Raw genomic sequence first — 20737 nt, 5'->3', positions numbered from 1 at the left:
GCAGCACTGTGCCAATAGTCACAGCTTCTCTGTTTCTCATTGTGTAGTCTGCAGATAGCCCTGCTGAGGGCTGAGGGTTTATATGGAAGGTGTCATGGTGTGTTTTAAGTGTAACAGGATATCAAATGGAATTTTTCATGGTGTCTTGATATTTCATCTGAAGCCCCAGTGCTGAGAACAAAAAGTGATAATTATCCCCAGATTTCTGAATGGTGTACTAGCGCTGCCATATGCATGCAGAAATTGTGAAAAGACAGCAAAACTGGTATCAACCTTCCATCACATACCTCCAACTCATGCAGGAGAAAGGGTTTGATTAAAGACTCTCTGGGGTAGTGGACAGTACTGTGGCATTTCCCTTTCTCTTCTTATGAGGTGAGAGAATTGGGGCTCCAGTGGTACCCTGGGATTGAAATAGAGCAGGGTGGAGAATTCATGGAGAAATGGATGTGTGTCTTTGGAATTTAGGGATATGAATGAATGGGACCTGGTGCTTGCTTCCTGCCTGATGAGTCTGGAATGCGGGAGGCTGGTCAGAACAAACAGTGATCCCAAAATGAGTGAAGAGGGCAACAGTGAGCACGTCTGCGCTACCAGAATTTCTAAGGGTGAGGACATGCGTCTTCCAGGAGTTACAATGGAAGATAGCTGGCCTTGAACCAGGAGCATTGCTGGTGGGCTGAAGGGACCCCAGCAATAAGCTGCTCTGTGATATATTTCTGAGTAGGAGCTGAGCAGTTTGCAAGAAACTTCTGGGAGAAGTGGGAGAGAGCATTTGCTTTGAAGGGGGTTTTTCAGGCGGGTAGTCCGCAGAGTGAGCCTTTGAAAGCCCCACAAATGACCCCACTGGAGAGCCAGCAAATGTGCTCCTACCTCAAGACCAGGGTCTGCTGTGTTGTAACAGTACCAGCCATGAAAGAAACACTTGCTTCTTTTCCTCTAATCCCCCTGCCCCATGCTTTGACCCTGGAGAAGCCGGAAGCAGCAGTGGGAGGGGAAGGAGAGTGAAGGAGATGGAGGAAAGATAGACAGTAAAGTACTTCCTTTCCGTGCTGTAGGCTGTAGTCACGATGCCTTAGGTTGGGGTGGAGCTGGGGTATGGTGATGGGGGACTCTGATTTGAGTATGTGATTAAAGTTTTAAACAGGACTTTTCAATGAGTTTTTTTTTTTTTTTTTGGGCTGTGAAAAGCGGCATGCGGGATCTTAGTTCCCAGACCGGGGATCAAACCCCCGCCAAGCAGTGGAAGTACAGAGTCCTCACCACTGGGCTGCCAGGGAATTCCCTAATGAGTTTTAATTCTTGAAAGTAAGTTAAAAAATCTGTGGGGTAGGCCTGAGATATTGCCCAGAGGTGGGGAAGGATGATTTGACAGAACATGTTGGGAAGGAGTGATTAGAGAAAAATAAAACTATTATCTGGTGTACACCATCAACTTTAACCCGTCTGGTAAACTGATTAAATAAACAATAATTTTAGGAAAATTACAGGAAGGCTGGGCCTGAGGGATAGGTAGGTAATAGACTATTCTCTGGAACTTTGGTATTATGGACTCTTTGTTTTTCTGAAGTTTTTAATATTTCTGTTTAATATTTTAAAAGTTTTTATTTTGAAATGATGTTATAACGACAGAAAAGTCGCAAAAATAGTACAGAGAGTTCCCAGATACTCATTCCTCAGCTTCTGCTAATGTTAACGTCTTATATTGATATAACCATAGTGTAATGATCAAAACCAGGAAATTAACATTGATACAATACTATTAACTAATCTATAGACATTATCTGAGTTTGCCAGGTTCCCCATGAATGTTCTTTTTCTGGCCGGAATCCAAATTGCAATCCCACATTACATTTACTATCCACGGTCTCCTCCTTAGTCTTTCTCTGTATCATTAAATTTTAAGATTGGAAAAGACATTAAAGGTCCTCTAGATGAATCACCCAGTAGATTCTTGAATCCCCTCTATAAAAATCCCTGCTAATCAGTTTCTTTGGTAAGAAGACACCTCTAGTGACAGTCTGTTTTAATGGGGCCCAGCTCTATAAGGAAGTTCATAACAGTGATTCTCTTTCTTAAAGCTGCCACTTATTGATTCTGGTCCTTACCTGATCCTTGCCTTTAAAATAATCCTTCTACCTGACGGCCTTCAAATATTTGAAGACCATTATATTTCTACTTGCCCTGAAGCCCCATCCCCCATTCCTGCCACCAAATCCTCTCTTCTTTAGGATGGCCATCTTCAGGTCCATTAACTGTTACCCATATGACGTGGTTTTAAGTCATCTCACACATGGATCACTGTATCCCAAACAAGCTCCAGCTGTATATACAGGTGTAGATGTGGGTCTCTCTATTTGTCTATGTGGTGCCTGAACAGAGAAAAATCACGTATCATTCTCCACATTCTGTGTCCTATCTCAGCAGGCCAAGATTACATTAACATTTGGTTCGTTTTTATGAAGATAAGCAGGCAGTAGTTAGACATGCTAATTAAATAGCCATTTTTAGTGAACTTCAGTGGGTGATCCAGACTCCTGTGTGAGTTGCTAAGACAAGTTTGGTATCTTTCTCAGAGATATCTTTGGGCATGGAAAGCTGGACAAGGTAAGAATGTTTTCAATACAAATTTGGATTGACAAGTTTCCAATTGAAAATCATGGTGCCTGGCTACAAGTTCCTGGTATATCTTCTCCAAAAAAGAAAAGGCAATACATTTTCTAAAACTAGAATAAACTTTTAATGTATTGGCAGAATCTGGGAGAACTTTCATTTACTGAACAGCCAGAGGAAATGGATTGAGAAATGCGATGTGGCCTGAAATAGAGGAAGTATTTTTGTTTAAAAATAATAAGAGGTACAAACTATTATGTATAAAATAAGCTACAAGCATATATTGTATAACATGGGGAATATAGCCAATATTTTATAACAATTATAAACGGAATATAACCTTAAAAACTGTGAATCACTATACCATACACCTGTAATTATATAAGATTGTACATCAACTATACTTCAGTAAAAAAAAAAATTTAAAAAAATTCTCAAAGGACTATTTTTCAGTCTTCTACTGCCTGTACCCTGGTTCAAAATGCAGGGTATGTTTTGACCTTACCTGTACAGTGTGGGTATTGCTGGAGGAGAGGCCTGGAATATTTCTCTCTTCACAGTTCCCATGGGTAGCTCTCTTTCCTCATACTCTCATAATCTGTAATTTCCAGAGATGAATGGCAGGAAAGCATGAAGGGATTGGGATTGGTGCATTTCCTCTTGGAGATGAGCCCTAGTATGAGTTAAAGCTAGGACACTTTGCATCTGTTCAGAGAGTGAGAGAACCAACAATGGAGATGCAGTAACACTAGATGAATTTCTGCTTGATCCTGGGAATTGGGCCAAGGAACTGTCAACAGCTTTCTCTCCAGAAGCGGATTTCAGAGTGGAGTTATAGTAGCACCTAAGTGATGCGAAGGAGAAAAGCAGTCCCTGACATTCAGGAACTAGCCCTTGGTGTCATTATAAGCTGGCCTGTGCTCAGTTAAGTTTTGATGTGCTCTGGTTGGACATAAGTAGTTTCACAGGACATCAGCATCAGACAGGGCCACTCCATGACCAGGATGCTTCAAAGCCAAAACAAAGAGCACTTGGTAATTATGTCCATTGAACATTGTCCAAGTCACAAAATACCAAGAAGCCTCTGCCAGCTAAAATGAGTAATGGCTGTTTCCTTGTCAATTATACCTTCCACCTTGCTCCATTCTGCCCTCCCTATAAATAAGACTTACTAAGATACCCAGTGATAAAATTGTCCTGGCTTTCTGACACTGCCTAATTCGCCACATCACCCAATCAAAGCCCAAATCCAAAAATACGTTCTTTCTACATCCTCGTACTGAATTGCCCTGTGGTTCCCCATGTCATAATTCTGTCGTACCACAACTGGTAATAAATCCAACTTGTTCAATGCGAAACTGATTGGCCTTTGGTTTGAGGGCGAAGGACAGAGAATGGGATAATACATACTTGGCAAATACCAATGAAGTGTTAATCTCTTTTCTTTCAAAGATAAGCAAACAATAAAATGAAACAAGACATGGGGTCTAGGGAAAAAACTACTGTTGAATAAAGAAAAAAGAACAGCATCCCTAGACTTGGTTGGGGCCCCTAGCTATACATTTCTATAACTTCCAGTTTTGTACTCTTTATCATAGAATTCTGAGGAAACTAATATTTATTAGGAAAATTAAAATCCTAATTGGAAGTATTAAGGAGCCAAACTAATACTGTAGAAAATGGAAGTGGTAACATTGAGAGGAAACTTGAGAGGTTTTCCTAGACTGAAGAGAAGGATAATGGGAAAGCACATAGTAGACCTACAGTGATTGAATCCAAGAAGGATTTGTGTTCATAATGAAGAAACGAGCGATTTTAATGGAAGCAGTGCTAGTTACCGCAGAGTTGCTTGCTCAAAACGCATTCCAACCCTCTAGTAGTATGCAGAGCCAAGTCCCACTCTTCCCACAGTTGCCTGCAGTTTCGAATATGATTTAGGTTCTTCCAAGATGACGCACTCAAGTGAGACTGGATTTAGAAGTGAGTCATGTGGGAGAGAAGCAGGTAGGGAGGTCAGAGGCATCCAGTTTGCTGGCGCTGATTATGGCAGAGGCAACTCTGGAGGCAGCTTTCCAATTCGGCGGTCAGCTTCCTGGTGGGGGCAGAGGCGGCAGAGTTTTGGAGCCAGCCGGTGTGGCAACGACTCTTGTCTTGGCAGAAGCCTCCTGACTCTACGCTGCCCTGTGGGGGCTGGAGCAGCGGCTGTACTGGCAGCCCAGTTCTCAGACGTGCATCTGGGCGTCACTCATGGAAGGTCAGTCTAGAGCAGCACTATCCTATAGACATGTAAGAACACACGTACATCGTTTAAACTTTTCTAGTAGCTGCAGTTGAAGTCCAAAGAAATAGGTGACATTAATTTTAATAATATATCTTGTTTAACCCAATATATCCAAAAATAGTATAATTTCCGCATGCAGTCAATATATCACGTACTGATGCGTATCTTACCTGAGACTAGCCACATTTCAAGCACTCAGCCGTCTGTGGCTCCTGTATTGGACAACACAGGTCTAGAGTCCTTTTTTTCCGTTTTCCTGGCAATTTAGTAAATAATTTAATACCTTGTAATAAATCTCTGTCTGCTTAAACTTGTGGGTTGTGTTTTCCACAGTTGAACACTGGCTGATATAGAAGCAATACCAGATAAATAAACATGAAAAGGACTCAATCTGTACCAGCAAAATGAATGAAAAGAAAACCATACTTAGACACAATGGTACAAATTCTTTGAACTGCAAAGATGAAAGAACCTCAGATGCATCCAGAGAGCCTCCCTTGCCCCCTTGCAAATCTATTAAAGAAAAATATACAGATTGGCCTTAGCCTTCTTTCCTGCAAAGATAAATGGCAGAAGGAAATGGAATGATGACTATACATTTGGGGGATAAAAGGTATAGCTTGAGAATCTTATACTCAGCCAAGTTGTTTTTCAGGTGTAAACATGGCAGAATGACAGATGCGTAAGGGCTCATGAAACATACCATGCATAGAGCTCTCTTGAAAAAGTTATTCGCTGATATTTTCTTTTTCATATCAACCTTCTCCTGTTTTGCTTCTGCCTCTTTTTGTTTCATAATTTCTTGTTCTTTTTTTTTTCCTGGATACTTAAAAATTAAAAAAAAATTTTTTCTTGAGGATACTAAAATACATTTATTTAAAAAAAATTTAAAATGTGTCATTTTAATTTTCTTTTAATAGTGATTTCATCCATTGATTGTAATAGAGTTGGTGTTCTTTCTTAACATTACTTTTCTTCCTGTGTTTTGGATTTTGGTTTGCAGGCCCTTCTTGAAAGGAAGATTTTATATCTTTATTATTCTCTCTGCCTATTTTCTCTCTCTGATCCCCTGCACCCCGACTCCTGTAGTTTTGAGGTTTGTCTCCACCTGGTCCGTGGGGTCCCCAGGTCTTATATTGGCTGCTTGGTGCTCCTGCCCCACAGTGATGTTGGGGATGTCACAGATACAGTCACTGAGCCCATAGACAGCTTGCCTGGCAGCCAAGTGGAAAGGCTGAGGTGTGCCCTCCTAAGCTTGCAGCATCACAGATGCCGTGGTCAAGGTCGCAGGCAGCCGCTGCTTTCAGTTTCCTTTCTTGAGTTGGGGAGCCTCACTACAGGCCCTGGTCTCAGGCCAGGAGCCTGGCCTCCCAAGGAGTATTCCTATTCCTGTCGCTAGGGGCGATAGTCAGCCTGTATGCTCTGGGCGGGCCCAATTGTTTGTTTCCATCCAGAGTTTATTCTAGTGGTTGCCGCATCCATGCTCACTGTTTGGTGCCTGTGTTGTGCTAGTTATTAATATTATCAATATCAGTCTGACCTTTTAACCCCACAGAAGCTGAGTTTCTGGCCACCTCAGATTGCTTCTTGACCTGGAGCCCAGGAGGCCTGTAGCTTTCACTGCTACATTTAATGCTTTGTATTTCTGTTCCAGTTCTGGGCATTTGTTCATTTTGTTTTTTAAACAAATATAAAATTTAAAGTTAAAAAAATTTAAAAATTGAGGTATAATTGACACACAACAGTATACAGTTGACCCTTGAACAACTCAGGGGTTAGGGGCGCTGACACTCTGCACAGTTGAAATTCTAAAAATCTGTGTATAACTTACCATCGGCCCTCGGTATCTGTGATTCCTCTACATCCTCAGTTTCCTGTATCCACGGTTCAGCATTGGCAGGTTCAACCAACTGTGGACGGTGTAGTACTGTAGCATTTACTATTGAAAAAAAAATCTGTGTACAAGTGGACCCATGTAATTCAAATCCATGTTGTTCAAGGGTCAACTGTATTAGTTTCAGGTGTTCAACATAATGATTTGATATTTGTGTATGTTGCAAAATGACCACCACAATGTCTAGTTAACATGGCTGTGACTTTTATTTTCTTCTGTATTTTATTTATTTAAAAAAATATTTTTTATTTATTTGGCTGCCCTGGGTCTTAGTCGCGACACGTGGGATCTAGTTCCCTGACCAGGGATCGAACCTGGGCCCCCTGCATTGGGAGTGTGAAGTCTTAGCCACTGGACCACCAGGGAAGTCCTCTTTTGTATTTTATCTATCAATAAAGGAGCAGAGGAGAGGACCTCAAGATATATACTTACAATGTCATCTTGGCAAGAAGTTTCTTAAAAATGTGGTCTAGATGACCAAGACATATATCAAAGTGAAAGTCATAGTATTAAAGTATTGCAGTATTTTAGTTTTAAAGAGTTGGTGGAGAGTGCCAAAATTTACCAAATAAAGTCTAATTAATTGACTAATTGTAGACACAAAACGGAATGTGTTAATATTCTTTAAAGTGAATATATATAATTTAAAAATAATAATTTTCCTAAAATATAGTGTTATTATAATATGTGATATAATAATGGAGGTGGGTGAAAGGTAATAAATGCTATAAAATTAATAGACATTGTAAACAAACACACATTCATTTAGAAATTTAGAAATGGGAAAAAAGAAACAATTTAAATATTTCATAGTTTAAAGTAGACATTAAAAACTACAGCTATAGACGATTTAGAAAATATGGGAAATGAGAACATCATAAGGAATGAGGCCAAAATTGTGTTCAGCAAATTGATATTCTCAAGGGAGTTCATTATTCAACAAGCAAGCATTCACCCTAAGAAAAACAAACTGAACCAACTTAAGGAAAGCAGTGGTAAGAATGAAATATTAAGTAAACTATTAACAGAAATCTCTGACTTAGAAAACAAAAACTGTAGAATTAATACATTAATTTAAGAGCCAATTCACTGAAAAACCAATATCTTTGTCAAGAAAACCTTGGGAAAATAGAGACAGAAAGAGAAAAAAAATTTTTAAAGAGAAATGAGATAAAATTATAGGCATAGAAGTGGTTAAACTTTTATATTAAAAAGTTCTCTTCCGTAAGAAGAATTACTGAAGTTTATACGAATGGAACGATAGGAAGGCAGGGACTTGTTTTAAAATACAGTGCTTCGTGGCTATGAGATGAGTAAGGTCTGAGGATCTAATGTATAACATGGTGGCTATGGTTGTTAATACTGTATTGTGTAATTGAAATTTGCTAAGATTTTAGATCTTAAATGTTCTCACCAAGAAAAAAAAAGATAAATATGTGATAAGATGGATGTGTTAATTAACAAGATTGGGGGAATCCTTTCGCAATGTGTACGCCTATCAAATGATCATTATGTATACTTTAGATATCTTACAATTTTATTTGTTAATTATGCCTCAGTAAAGCTGAAAAAAATATAGGGCTCCATTTAAAAAAGGTGATTGAGGAATAAGTGAAAGAATATTGGCAAAAATGTTGATTACTTTTAAGCTGGGTAGTGTATATGTGGAGATCCATTACATATTCTCTCTCGTTTTATGTGTGCATAAAAATTTCTGCAGTTAAAAGTTGAAAAATTTAAAAGAGAATGTCATGTTTGACTCTATGGTAATACATTTAGAAATCTTCCTAATGAAGTAGATGGTTTTCTGAGAAAACACATTACTAAAACTGACTCAAGAAGTAGAAAATCTGAAAGAAAAGCAACCCTGGAAGAAATTATAAAAGAATTACCTCCAAAAGAGATTCTGAGATCTGTTAATGTTATTAGTGCATTTCTTCAAGAAACACCAAATTCTTATGCTCTGTAAATTATGTCGAAATAAATGATACCATCAAATTCATTCTATAAAGTTAGCATAACCTTACCACTAGGACCTGATAAATGAACAACAAAAATATCAAACTAGAACAGTTTTATGTGCAAGTATTTATGGGAAATTTCTAAGTGAAATGACAAAGAAATTAAACTCAGTTGCATTCAGCTGATCAATCTCCACTTAAGCAATTCATCAGGTTAAGAAAAGTTCATCATTTCTTCTGTAAAACATACTGACTGATGACCACAGAAGGACGAATGCTCATGATCAGTTTGCTCTGGTGTATTCTTGCAGTTTTGTTCAGATAATAACATGTTTCCAAACCAGTTTATGTCAGTTTTATTTGTTTCTGTATTTATGCAATCTAATTAAGCATTTGTGTACACTGATGAAATATGACTGTGGAAAAAGGAATTGTTCCTGTGAAAGCTAAATTGAATATATTGGGAGAACTCGACGGAAGTGAGGCACTAAAAAAGGATGAGACAAGTGTAAAATTTGGGAAAAATTGCTCTCCTCTCTGCTGTCTTTGCTGTGAGCTTTATCCTAAACGGATTCCCCAAGATGGTTGACAGTAGCTCCTGAGGTTATGTGCTTCACTGTTCTTGTTTAGGAATAGGAGTGTCTTTGTGTCAGTATTTAAAGCACCTTATTAGACCGATTTGGGTCACATGCCCACCCTGGACCAATCGTAGGGCATGGCTTATGCTGATTGACTTGGTCAAGGTCTATACCACAGCTGTGGTTGGGGGTGGAGCCAGCTTTTCTGGACCCACTTGTATCCCCTGACAAGCATTAGGAGGCTACCGGGAAGGGGGTGAGTGTGGGTACTGGGGAGAGAATCAACAAATATCTTTTATATTAATGCAAATTATGTCATCAACATAGTCAATTAAAAAAAAAACATGGTAATTGTAATGGAGTAAAAGACATTCTCTATAAAAATATTTGGCAGATTAAAGAGTAAAACACTAATATCCCCAAAGAAAAATGGGCAAAGTTCATAAACAGAACTGGCCAATAAGTATGTGGAAGGTACATAATTTCAATAGTAATCAAAGAAATGAAAATAAAAGCTATTCTGTCACACCCCTTTTTGCTTAATCAGTTGACTAAGTATTATGCAAGGAGTAGGGTTGTCCCAAATAACCCTGTGTGCTTACCTGGTGTTGTAGAGAGAATTGCACCCCCAACAAGATTCACAGGTTGAAGCTCTAACCCTCCATGTGACTGATTTGGAGATAAACCCTTTAAGGAGATAATTAATATTAAATGAGGTCATAAGTGAGAGGCCCTAACAATAAGATTGGTCCTTATAGGAAGAGGAGGAGATACCAGGAGCGCATGTGCACAAAGAAAGCCCACTCAAGGACACAGTGAGAAGGAAGCCGAGGAGAGAGGCCTCAGGAGAAACGAAATCTGCCAACACCTTGATCTTGGACTTCCAGCCTGCAGAATTGTGAGAAATACTTTCTGTTGTTTAAACCACTCCAGACTGTGGCAGCCCTAGTGGACTATTAAGTTGCCTGGGCCAGAGGCTAACTAGGGCTCAGGGCCTTGCTCTTCCCCCAGTTGGAGGGGCAGTCCCCAAGGTCACCTTCTTGAGGAACTTAGGCTTCCTCCCCCTACCAAGGGAGGGACTGAACTGCAACATCCTTGGGGCTCCAGAGTCTCCAGGTGCTGGGTAGCTGGCGTTCCAAGACAATTCCTGTAAATAGCTGGCACCCCCAAACCAGATTGCTTGGCATGCTGGTAAGGCTGCCCTCTCATGCTTGTTGTATAAGAAAGAATAGGGTATGGGGGGCTTCCCTGGTGGCGCAGTGGTTGAGAATCTGCCTGCCAATGCAGGGGACACGGGTTCGAGCCCTGGTCTGGGAAGATCCCACATGCCGCGGAGCGACTAGGCCCGTGAGCCACAATTACTGAGCTTGTGCGTCTGGAGCCTGTGCTCCCCAACAAGAGAGGCCGCGATGGTGAAAGGCACGCGCACCGCGATGAGGAGTGGCCCCCGCTTGCCACAACTAGAGAAAGCCCTCGCACAGAAACGAAGACCCAACACAGCCATAAATTAATTAATTAATTAATTAAATTTAAAAAAAGTGTGTTTAAAAAAAAAAAAAAAAAAGAATAGGGCATGGGTCCAGCAGACCCTGGCATGCCTCTTCATGGGCTGATGGAGTGACTGTGGGTCCTTGTCATGCTGACCCTGGCCTTGAAAGCTTCTTTATCAATTAAGCTTATTCCTTAGCCCATGTCATGGGATGTTGTGAAATTTCACCCAAACCCTAGTGCATTACATGGGGAGACCCAGAAGAGAACATATGACACAAAAGAGAGATTTAAGAAATGATATACTCAGTGGTGATGAGGTACAGGTAATGGACATTCTCATCTTGTCTGTTAGCCTAAGACTATTTACAACCCTTTGCAGAACCAATTTATGATGTGTCTAAAGAGTCCTCAGTATATCAATTTTTAAAAGTTATGGGAATATACTTATTAAGTAGTGAATTCATCGCTATGCATCAAGATACCAGGGAAATTTAACAAAAATATATAGTGTTGAACAGAAAGTATTTTAGCTGTAGCATTAGAGTGAAAAATGCATAAAATTCTGTTTTCTTCCACTGGAGACTTTATACCTATGTTGTTATTGATAATTTTCCAGATAAGTTGATAAGTTTCTAGAGAACAACAGAAAAGCTGCCACTTCCTGATCACAATTTCAATGGCAATCTTTTAAAAAATAAATAAACAAATAAATTTATTAAAAAAAAGAAAAATCACGCAGGCAGAGACAGACCCCACTAGAACCTTATTCACTAACCATTCTTCCAGGTTCACTAATTTGATGTTGTTTTATTTTCTGTGACATTAAATTCAAGTTTTTATTTAACCATCAATTTTTTTTTTTACTCTCTCTTAAACAAAATTATATTAAAGGTAGTGTAGCCTTCTATGTTCTTAGGCGAGTAGCCCAGGTATCAGGTAGCCAGACAGACCTTGTGTTTTGGTACTCATTTCTTGACAGTGGTCTGTACATCAGTTGCAAAGGATTCCTTAAAATGAAATCTGGGATTTCTGCCATGGTTCTTTGTTACTGAGTACATTCTGAGGAACATACATTAATAGATGATCAATTCTTTTCATTTATAATGGGAAGGCATAGAAAACTACCATAAGAAAGAATTGTTTCTACTATTAATTCCACTTAATCCTTACCCACCTGCATCACTGGATATTAAATATTATAATAGATAAACTGAAAGTAAATTGTCAGAGCTTTTGAAATCCAATATCCACAATTATTGCTTACCACTGGGGGATCAGTGTCACAACCCTGTAATATTTGTTTAGTCTAATCCCTCCTTCACTAATTAGAAACACTAAAAGATCACAGAATTTCCCTTCCTGGCCCTTCCCTCAGTGGTGGTATTTGTAAAAAATAAAACCAAAACCGAACAAACAAAAACCCACTGAATACCCAAGAGCCAACTAAACCCCCCATGGCACTCACCAGTGCTCAGGTGACAAAGCCTGTGGTAGGGGGTAGGGAGCTTGGGGGTAATGTTAAACTGACACTGTAAACAAGGACACTGTGCAGAATGCTACTTTCCTACATGAAACAATGAGTGACGACTTCATCTGAAACAAAACAACTTACCAGACTTCTACTAACCAACTTCTTTTCCTTGATCTTAAAACCAAGTCTTATTTACGGAGTGCCTCCCAAGTTCAAGGCGCAGTACTGAGCATGATGCCTCTGTCATCTAACGATAACAAAGTACTTTGCAACTAGGCTTTCTGATGTACCAGACAAATGCAAAGAGAAGACAGCCACACCGGAGACCAAAAAGGGAGGTGGGAGTGGGGGAATCAACTTTTAAAATTCGTCCCATTTGTCAATGGCAATTTTTAAAATATACCTCTGTGCCCACCACCCTGCTTTGAGGGCTAAAGCTGCAACCGGAACATTTAACGTGAACATTTAATGTTAAATTTGACATTTAACATTCAGACGAACAGTGAGGCCATCTTGTGGCCACTTAGAGAAGTTTCCGCTTTCTGACACCCAGCGCTGTTTGCGTTCCTACACTTGCACCCCCTCATGCTGAGGCGGGACCTTGAAACTGAGGCTGCTGCACAGTGGTGAGGACTTTTGGTATCTCCTGAACGAAATCTTCTGGAATGAGTCCAAGATGCAACTGTCAAATTTAAATTCCATTGTTTGTGGGCTGGTGCGTGTTGTAGAAGGATTTCATGCTATGTGGTTAATATGTATGCACATGTCCTGACTGTCACCTGTTTACAGCTAGACGCATCTGTCAATCATCCTGTTGAAATGGAAAGTTCCTAAAACAATAAAGTTCTGCTGGAAACATATAACAATGGGGTACCGTGAACAGAAGCAGGGCCAGGTTGGAAGGACAGAGAGAAACACATTTCTGGACTTTCCTAGTCCCAGTCCTTTATGAATTATTTGTAAACGATATAGCCAGTTCTCAGAAAACACATTAACCCCTGTGTGGGTGAAAGAAATATTATTATGATGTAAAGAACAGGTGGGTCATATTTTCTAAAAATCTCTCTTTCCCTGGACAAAGGCCTACTAGAATTCTGACTTCAGTTGTAAGAAGCAAATTCATCTTTGCTTAGCAAAGATTTGCAAATACTTGGAACAATCACTTTGATGATTTTATCTCTCTGTGTTGTGAATTCACAACTCCTCCTTGACCCTACGTTACCAATAACTCTTCGTTATTTATAAATGTAATCCCTTTTCAATCATCCTTAAGTATGAGAGATGTAATTTCCCTTTCCAATTCTCAAGTACTTTTATTTTCCTGTTTCTTTTTTTCCCTCTGAAACAGAATGTAAAATTTCCTTATAGATTAGAGAAACAAAAAACACAAAGCAAATTTTGAGGGAAAAGTGTTTTTCCCTCCTTTCAATCACTTAAGCTCTTTTGGGCTATCTTTGTGAGATGGAATACCAGATACTGCCTTGAATAACTGAATTATGAAACGAATGCAGATCTGTTCTCTGGCTACTTTGAGCTTGTGCAGGGAGATCAAAGGAACCAGAAGAAAAAAACAAAGACCAAAGAGAATTGGAATGCTCAGGGAATCTCTGTCTGAAGAATATACTGCAAACTTTAGAAAGCTTCCCTGTGATATTAACAGCCTATGCTTGTCCAGCGATTTCCAGTTTCTAAAGTACTTTTATGTCCATTAGCTCAGGACTACCCTAAATAGAAGGGCAGTACAGGCATTATTGTTTTCTTGTTACAAAGGAAAGCACATACTTGAAGAGACTGAGTGCATAGGATGGGGCTTCTCACCTTGTAAGCATGGGAACCAGTATTTGAACCTGGATCTGCTGTCTCCAAACTTAGCCTCTTTCTGCCTCATCACAAATTCTACTGGCTTTGGTTACCCTGGTAAGGTAGCCTGTGTTCATACACATTCTGCTAGTAGATCGTGCATTCCTGGGTCTCCTCCAGCCCCACACCCTGCATCTGCGTACGGCAAATGCTTTTTCCATGGAAGAGCTCCAGATGGGGAAATATTTTGGAATCAGTCTGAGTTAAATACCAGACCCTATTTGTAATTTCTGCTTAGACCTAAGCACTTAAAGGATTCCAAAGGGCAACAGTTGTGAGTCCATTTGGCATCCCTTCTTGGGGTAATGGAGAAGGGGATGGCAAGTCAAAGGAAGTTAGAATTATCCAGTCCCAGCTGAGCCCAGCTGCCAGGGCCTAAGCCGAATTGTTAGAAGAAAATCCAGCACAGTTCTGAATCAGATTTCAGTGGTTCCATCTCGCATAGGATTTTCTCATGGGTCTGGCAAGAGCCACGCTGGATTTAAAGTGAAATTAAGCTGTGGACTCTGGGGGATAACACAGGAAATTACAAATGACAGCTGCTTGTCTCAATAGCCACATGTTGTCAAGAGGCCCCATCCAGGGCCTCTGTTATTCGAGGAATGGGGATGCATTGGAATCCAGTTTTGCGCCCCTGGGGAAAGTTGTTTTAGAGTAGAGTGGAGACTCAGAAGGTTGGTTCTATTTCTTTACTAGGCATGTGATTGAATCAGGCACACAGCTTCTCCAAGCCTCGGTTTGTTAATCTGTAAACAGGAAAGTAATAATACTGGCCTATAAGGTTTTTTGTTTTTGTTTTCTGGTGAAAGGCATTTTATAATCTGTAAAGTGTTCTAGAAATGCAGGGCTTGTTATTATTATTGCCATTACTTACAGGTCATTACTTGAGGGAGAAGGGAATAGAGATGCATAAGAAATAAATGGAATTTTGAAGAGAAGAAAAGGAACAGTGGTAATATAATTAAAATCAATTTTTAAGGGTTTACAGGCATCTGGAACCATAGTTAGAGCTATAAAAATAAGGTTCCCGAGATGTAATTGGTAATCCGAGGCCATTGCATGAAACGGCTCAGAGCTGATGGGGTAGAGGTGGAAGTTAGGGGTGGAATGAGGTGTAACATCAATGCAGCACCTATGATGTGTGAGGCATTTTTGAAGATGCCATTATCTCCTTAAGCCTCCGTACGAAGTATGTACCAACCTCATTTTAGAGAGGAGGAAACGGAGACGCAGAGGCCTTGAGCACTTTGCTCAAGGCCCCCTGGCCAGTGAATGAAAGAGCTGGGACTTTGCCTCCCAAGTACATCCTCACGTGCAGACAAATGAGCCAGTCAGTAGGGTGTAAACTAGGTAATTCACAGGACATGTTCTCCAAAGGGGTGAGGCCTGAGAAACAAGAGAGCAGCCCTGAGAGCTAGGGTGACCAGTGCATCCCGATTTGCCTGTGACTGTCTCCATCTTAGCACTGAAAATCCTGTGTCCCAGCCCCTCAGTCTGGGGCCTCCTCAGTCCCAGGCAAACTGGGACAGTTGGTCACCTTATAGCTGACAGTTAGGGGATGTGCCCTTGGTGAACATAAGCAATTTCTCGGGATATCAACATCAGATGGGACTTTCATGGATGTGATGGAACAAGACAAAAACGAGACTACTCTGAAATGATGTCTGAGCAGGAATAAAAACAGACACTGTGCAACTGCAAAAATGACCAAATACCCCCCTCTCCTGGCTAACAGGAGGGACTACTGTTTCTTCTTCAGTGACAACTCTAGCCATGCTTCTTTCTTCCTGCCTATTAAAGAAAAATTAAGATAATCACTAAATTTACCTACTTTCTCACAGCTCTCAATTCACTTCCTTGAGTCCTCCTGCAAATCAGCTAACACAGGCCCGACTCCTAGAGCAAGCCCTTCCTGAATACTCTTTCTCTGTTTTTTTTCTTCTTTTTCTTTCTTTTTTTGTCTGCATTGGGTCTTCGTTGCTGTGCGTGGGCTTTCTCTAGTTGCAGAGAGCGGGGGCTACTCTTCGTTGCGGTGCGCGGGCTTCTCATTGCAGTGGCTTCTCTTGTTGCGGAGCACAGGCTCTAGGTGCGCGCGCTTGAGTAGTTGCAGCACGTGGGCTCAGTAGTTGTGGCTCGTGGGCTCTAGAGCGCCGGCTCAGTAGTTCTGGCGCACGGGTTTAGTTGCTCCGCAGCATGTGGGATATTCCCAGACCAGGGCTCGAACCCGTGTCCCCTGCATTGGCAGGCGGATTCTTAACCACTGTGCCACCAGGGAAGCCCCCCGACACCCTCTTTCTGAGGTGCTTCATGGTTCCTCATGATGTCAGGTGGCCTCATAGCAGGGTGCAGCACTAACTCTATTTGACCTCAGGTGTGTTCCTGGATGATCTTTGACTACGGGACATTGACAGGACTTATACAAGGTCAGTGTATTAAGGGGGGCCACCTTTCACTTGTGGTATTGTAATGCTCTCTCTCTGGGCCATCTCTACAGCTAGACCAGATGTTTTTCAAAGCCGAATCACTTACTAAAGATGGTAACTAGCATGTATGGAGGACTTCCACTTGCCAGGCACCATGCTAGGCTCTCTCCAAGGACTGACCCACTTAAGGCTCACCCACACTTGCTGAAGCAGGTGCCATAATTTTCATTTCACAGATGCCGAAGAGGAGGCTGAATGAAACTATGTCCATTGCCCGGAGTTAGTAAGTGGCAGAGCCAAGATTCAGAACCATTGAGTTTGACTCTAGAGCCCTGCTGGCACCCACAGAACATCCAACGTTTGAGGAATAGATCAATAACCAACTTGTCTTCAGTCAGAGGTCTTGGCATGATAATAATACGAAGGTTTCCTGCTCCGAGCCATACACTGTTTTGAACACTTTCCATGTGTTAACTTCCTTGACCCTTACAACAATGCCATCGAGCTGGTACCTCCATTTTACAGTTAAGGGTGAGGCTCCAAGAGGTATACAATACATTTATATAGAGTGTAGAGTGAACAAAATCTTTTCACATTTGCATTTTCTAAGCCCTGTGAAGTACTGAATTACATTAATCTAAGATGCTAGTTATCATAAGATGCACCATTGTTTTATGTGCCACTGAGAAAAAAAAGCTGCCAGTTACAATTTGTAAGATGTCTTCGAATGTACCCAGTTTTTGGAGATGCTAAAATGCAAGGAAAAAGACATTTTAGAATTGATGAAATGGAGTAGGTATTTTTATCCCCATTGTTTAGATGCAGAACCTGGGGCTCAGAAATGAGTATATTTCTCAAGGTCATAAAAGTAGCAAGAGAGGGACTTGAATCCAGGTCCACAAAATATGCTCTTTCTTCAGTGCTATTCAAAACATTATGGGAGTCTTTGACCCCTGAGTTTAAAGGAGGGCTGAAGGAGTGTGTCTGACTCTAGGGCGTCCCTGAGACAGAAGACTTTTTGGGCCAGGGATCACTTTTTGTGAAGTTTATATCACATTTTGTGGGTGGCCACGTTTGCATCTAAATGCAGGGTGAGCTTTTCAACTTGGCTAAGACTTTAGGTTCCTGTGGGTCCTTTGGCCAAAGAGATTGCATGAATGAGCTCACCATGCCTGGGTGACACTTCTCTTTTCCAAGCCCCAGAGATTCTCTGTAGAACTCTCTCTGTCTCTCTCCCTGGGCTTCCCCAGGTTTAGGTCTGGGACTGTCAACTTGCTTTAAGTTATCATGGGTCAGAGATCTCGCAAGGAGTCTAACTCCATATTTGACGCTCCACCGTTGACAGCTTTTTTGTTTTGTTTTGTTTTGTTTTTTTTTTTTGTTTTGTTTTTATTTTTATTGGGCTATAGGGGATGGGTTGGGAAATATCTCTGTAAGTTATTCCCTACTAGGGAAATGTCCATTCTAATTTTCCTGGGATAGCTTTCGGAGCTTTTTCTTTTTCTTGGAGCTGCTGCTCTTGCTGGCAGCAGCCTCTTCAGGTCCACTGCTGAGAGGCTCCTCCTTGGAAGAGAATTTCCTCTTTTTCTTGGGGACCCTCTTGTTTCCTGACTCTTCAGGGTCACTATCTGGTTCCTCTTTGGGGAAAGATTTCTTCCTCTTGGGAAGACTTCCACTGCCAGCTGTCTCTTCAAGATCACTACTAACCAGCTCCTTCTTGGAAAAAGATTTCTTTTTTTTGGGTTTGGAGGAGACAGATGGGTCTTCCATTCCATTCTCCTGAGGAGCCACCTGGGGCTTTTGCTTTTTCTTCTTTTTGGGTCTTTCACTTGTCTCCTCACATTCCTCTGGGGTACTACTGCTATTTTCTGAAGACGCCAGGGCAATCGCAGCCAGCCTTTTCTTTTCCTTCTTCAAGCGTTTCTTCTCCTGTTTCTCCAGCTTCCTAGTAATCTCAGCAGCCGCTTCCTCTGCCTGAACCATTGCCTCCTTCATAACATCCAGATTCTTTCGTGGAATCTCTCCAGTCTCATAGAAGGACAGCCGCTCCTCAACTTGTTCTCGAAGCTTCTCCCCAAATACACTGGTAGGTACCTCAGAGAAGCAATCAATTCGTGAGGCAATACTGCATTTGTTTGCCAGGTATCGGGAGATGCGGCCTTTGTTCTTGGCAGCTGCTCGGCCAATGAAGGTAGAGTGGAAAATGAGTCCATATTTTGGGGTGTTACCCCTTGTCTTCAGGGCTCTGGAAAGGTGGTCCCTGTGCTGGGCCCAGGGAATCACTCAGACACCAGGACTGGCCATCACCCCCATAGCAGAGGCCTGTACAGGTCAGGGAGCCCTGGTCAACCGTTGACAGCTTTTAAGCCTCACCTCTTCTTCTCCCTCTCTGCCCCACGTCTGAGCAAGCTGATAAGAAAGCCACGGTGGTCTCTCCTTTGGTCCTGGTGGGAGATTTAAAGGATGCTAGCCCCTGCCAGCATGTGGGTACCCTCACTCTGACCCTACACTCTGTCTACACCCTATAACCCTACCCAGCTTCCTTTCTTTGTGTTCCCAAGCCATTTTAGACCTGATTGGGAGGTCTGCCCTGATCTCCCCAGAAAAGCCTCAATTATGTACAATCATAGCCTTTTCATAGCCTTTTGGTATATGTGTGACATTCTCTGTCTTGACATCCAAACTAAATTTTGAGTGGGGGTCCCTCCGCTTCTGTAGAGAGGCTGCAGCAGACCCCTCAGAACAACTCAGCAGAGCCACGTCATCTAAAACCTATTTAAAATTTTTTAACAGAGAAAAATGTTAGTCATTTCTACCTAGATATTTTTAAAATGAAGAGAGGTTATGCTCACCAGCTTCAGTGTTTAATTGAAAGTCTATAGACGCCTCTCCATGGTAGTTTGCTAAGAGAGCTGGCAGGAAGGGCTGGCTATGTGCCGCTCAGCCATCATCTTACGTGGGCCAGGTCATGTGAAGATTAAGGCAGGTGATGGAAGACATTCCAGGCTGTCAGCCCAAATAGACAAGGCTAAGGGAATCTGGAGGGCTTTAAAAGGTTCTTCTGGAGCAAATGAGAAATGGAATGGATAAATCAGACAGAAAAATGAAAAAGGAGTGAAAAAGACCAGTGAATTATACAGAGAGAGAGAAAAATTATGAAATTAGAGGAAAAAGAAAAAGGGAAATTAGAAATAAAAAGAATGAAGAATGAAAAACTAAAACTAATGAATTGCCGGAGAGGCCTGGTACATTAAGAAATGGGAGGAGAAATGAAAAAGGAATAATTGGACAAGGAGAAGACAGTAAACAAGATAAACAATAATACAAGAAAATGATGTTCCCATCTTATGTAGGCTTTTAATCAAGAACCACAAAGTTTTACCACATGAGGGTTGAAATACATCCATTTCTGGGGGGTGGAATGAACAGGGTAAACTAGTTGCTGTTTGGACACAATTCGCAAAGTAATTACAAGGTCTAACAATGCTGTTCCCAAGACTGAGTCATTAATCACCATTTCCGATGATGCTGAAACCGTAATGAGAAAACCCATACCAATGTTTCCCAGGTCAATTTCAAGCTCTGTTATAAGAGGTATGGAGAGAAATCCATGGCATATTATTTTCCTGATTCTGAGTCGACATTTCAAACAGCACAGTGTGAAAATATAAAGACAGCGCCCTTTTAAAGGTCAATAGTGATTTCCATTACAATCCATGATTTATCATTCAGCCCAGAAGATTTATTCCAGGCTGGGATGTAACACAAGAGTTTGCTCTACACAAGGGAGAAGCAAAGCAGAAAAAAAATTACCTAGTAGTTTTAAGGGCCTTTTCCCCCATGTACTTTTTCCCCTTTGAGCTCAAAAGGCAGGCACCAGACCAAATCTTCAAACATTTACATTTGGGTCCTTCTCTCTGTTTTGTGATAAATTCTCTCCAACCCCTCCACAAAGATCTGCTCCCAGTAGCCTGAGAGGTCTGGGGAAAATGCCGTTCAGAGTTTCTCCTTTTTGGCATCTTGAAGAAGTATTCTTGAAGAGTGTTAAAGAGTCTCTTCCTCGCTTTCTACCTGCCTTCCTCTATCTGGCTTTCCCAGCCAGAGAATACTGCTTCCAGAGAATTCCTCAGGCCCTTTAGCCATCCAGGAAAAGAATGACTTCAAT

General features: G+C 41.2%; 1 protein-coding gene, 1 long non-coding RNA gene and 1 other non-coding gene across 4 annotated transcripts in view; 1 reads left to right on the top strand and 2 right to left on the bottom strand.

Moving 5' to 3' along the window:
* LOC132372660 (uncharacterized) overlaps positions 1–20737 on the top strand; it is a 520205-nt gene that overhangs the window by 71065 nt on the left and 428403 nt on the right. For both annotated transcript variants that reach the window (XR_009505221.1, XR_009505220.1), the window contains exon 2: positions 10086–10225. This is a non-coding gene — a long non-coding RNA (uncharacterized LOC132372660). The remainder of the gene's footprint in view (positions 1–10085; positions 10226–20737) is intronic.
* Positions 17997–18918, bottom strand: LOC132372659 (nucleolar protein 56-like). The gene has a single exon (XM_059934753.1). It carries the CDS (start codon positions 18565–18567, stop codon positions 18037–18039), a length of 531 nt encoding a protein of 176 aa, XP_059790736.1. The 5' UTR covers positions 18568–18918; the 3' UTR covers positions 17997–18036.
* On the bottom strand, positions 18850–18941 carry LOC132373857 (small nucleolar RNA SNORD86). Its single transcript, XR_009505515.1, has one exon. It is a non-coding gene; the product is annotated as a small nucleolar RNA SNORD86 (small nucleolar RNA).

This window comes from Balaenoptera ricei, chromosome 10 (genome assembly GCF_028023285.1).
Source record: "Balaenoptera ricei isolate mBalRic1 chromosome 10, mBalRic1.hap2, whole genome shotgun sequence".
NCBI lineage: Eukaryota > Metazoa > Chordata > Mammalia > Artiodactyla > Balaenopteridae > Balaenoptera > Balaenoptera ricei.
Note: the sequence above shows the minus strand (reverse complement) of the source record. Positions and strands in the feature narration are given on the sequence as shown.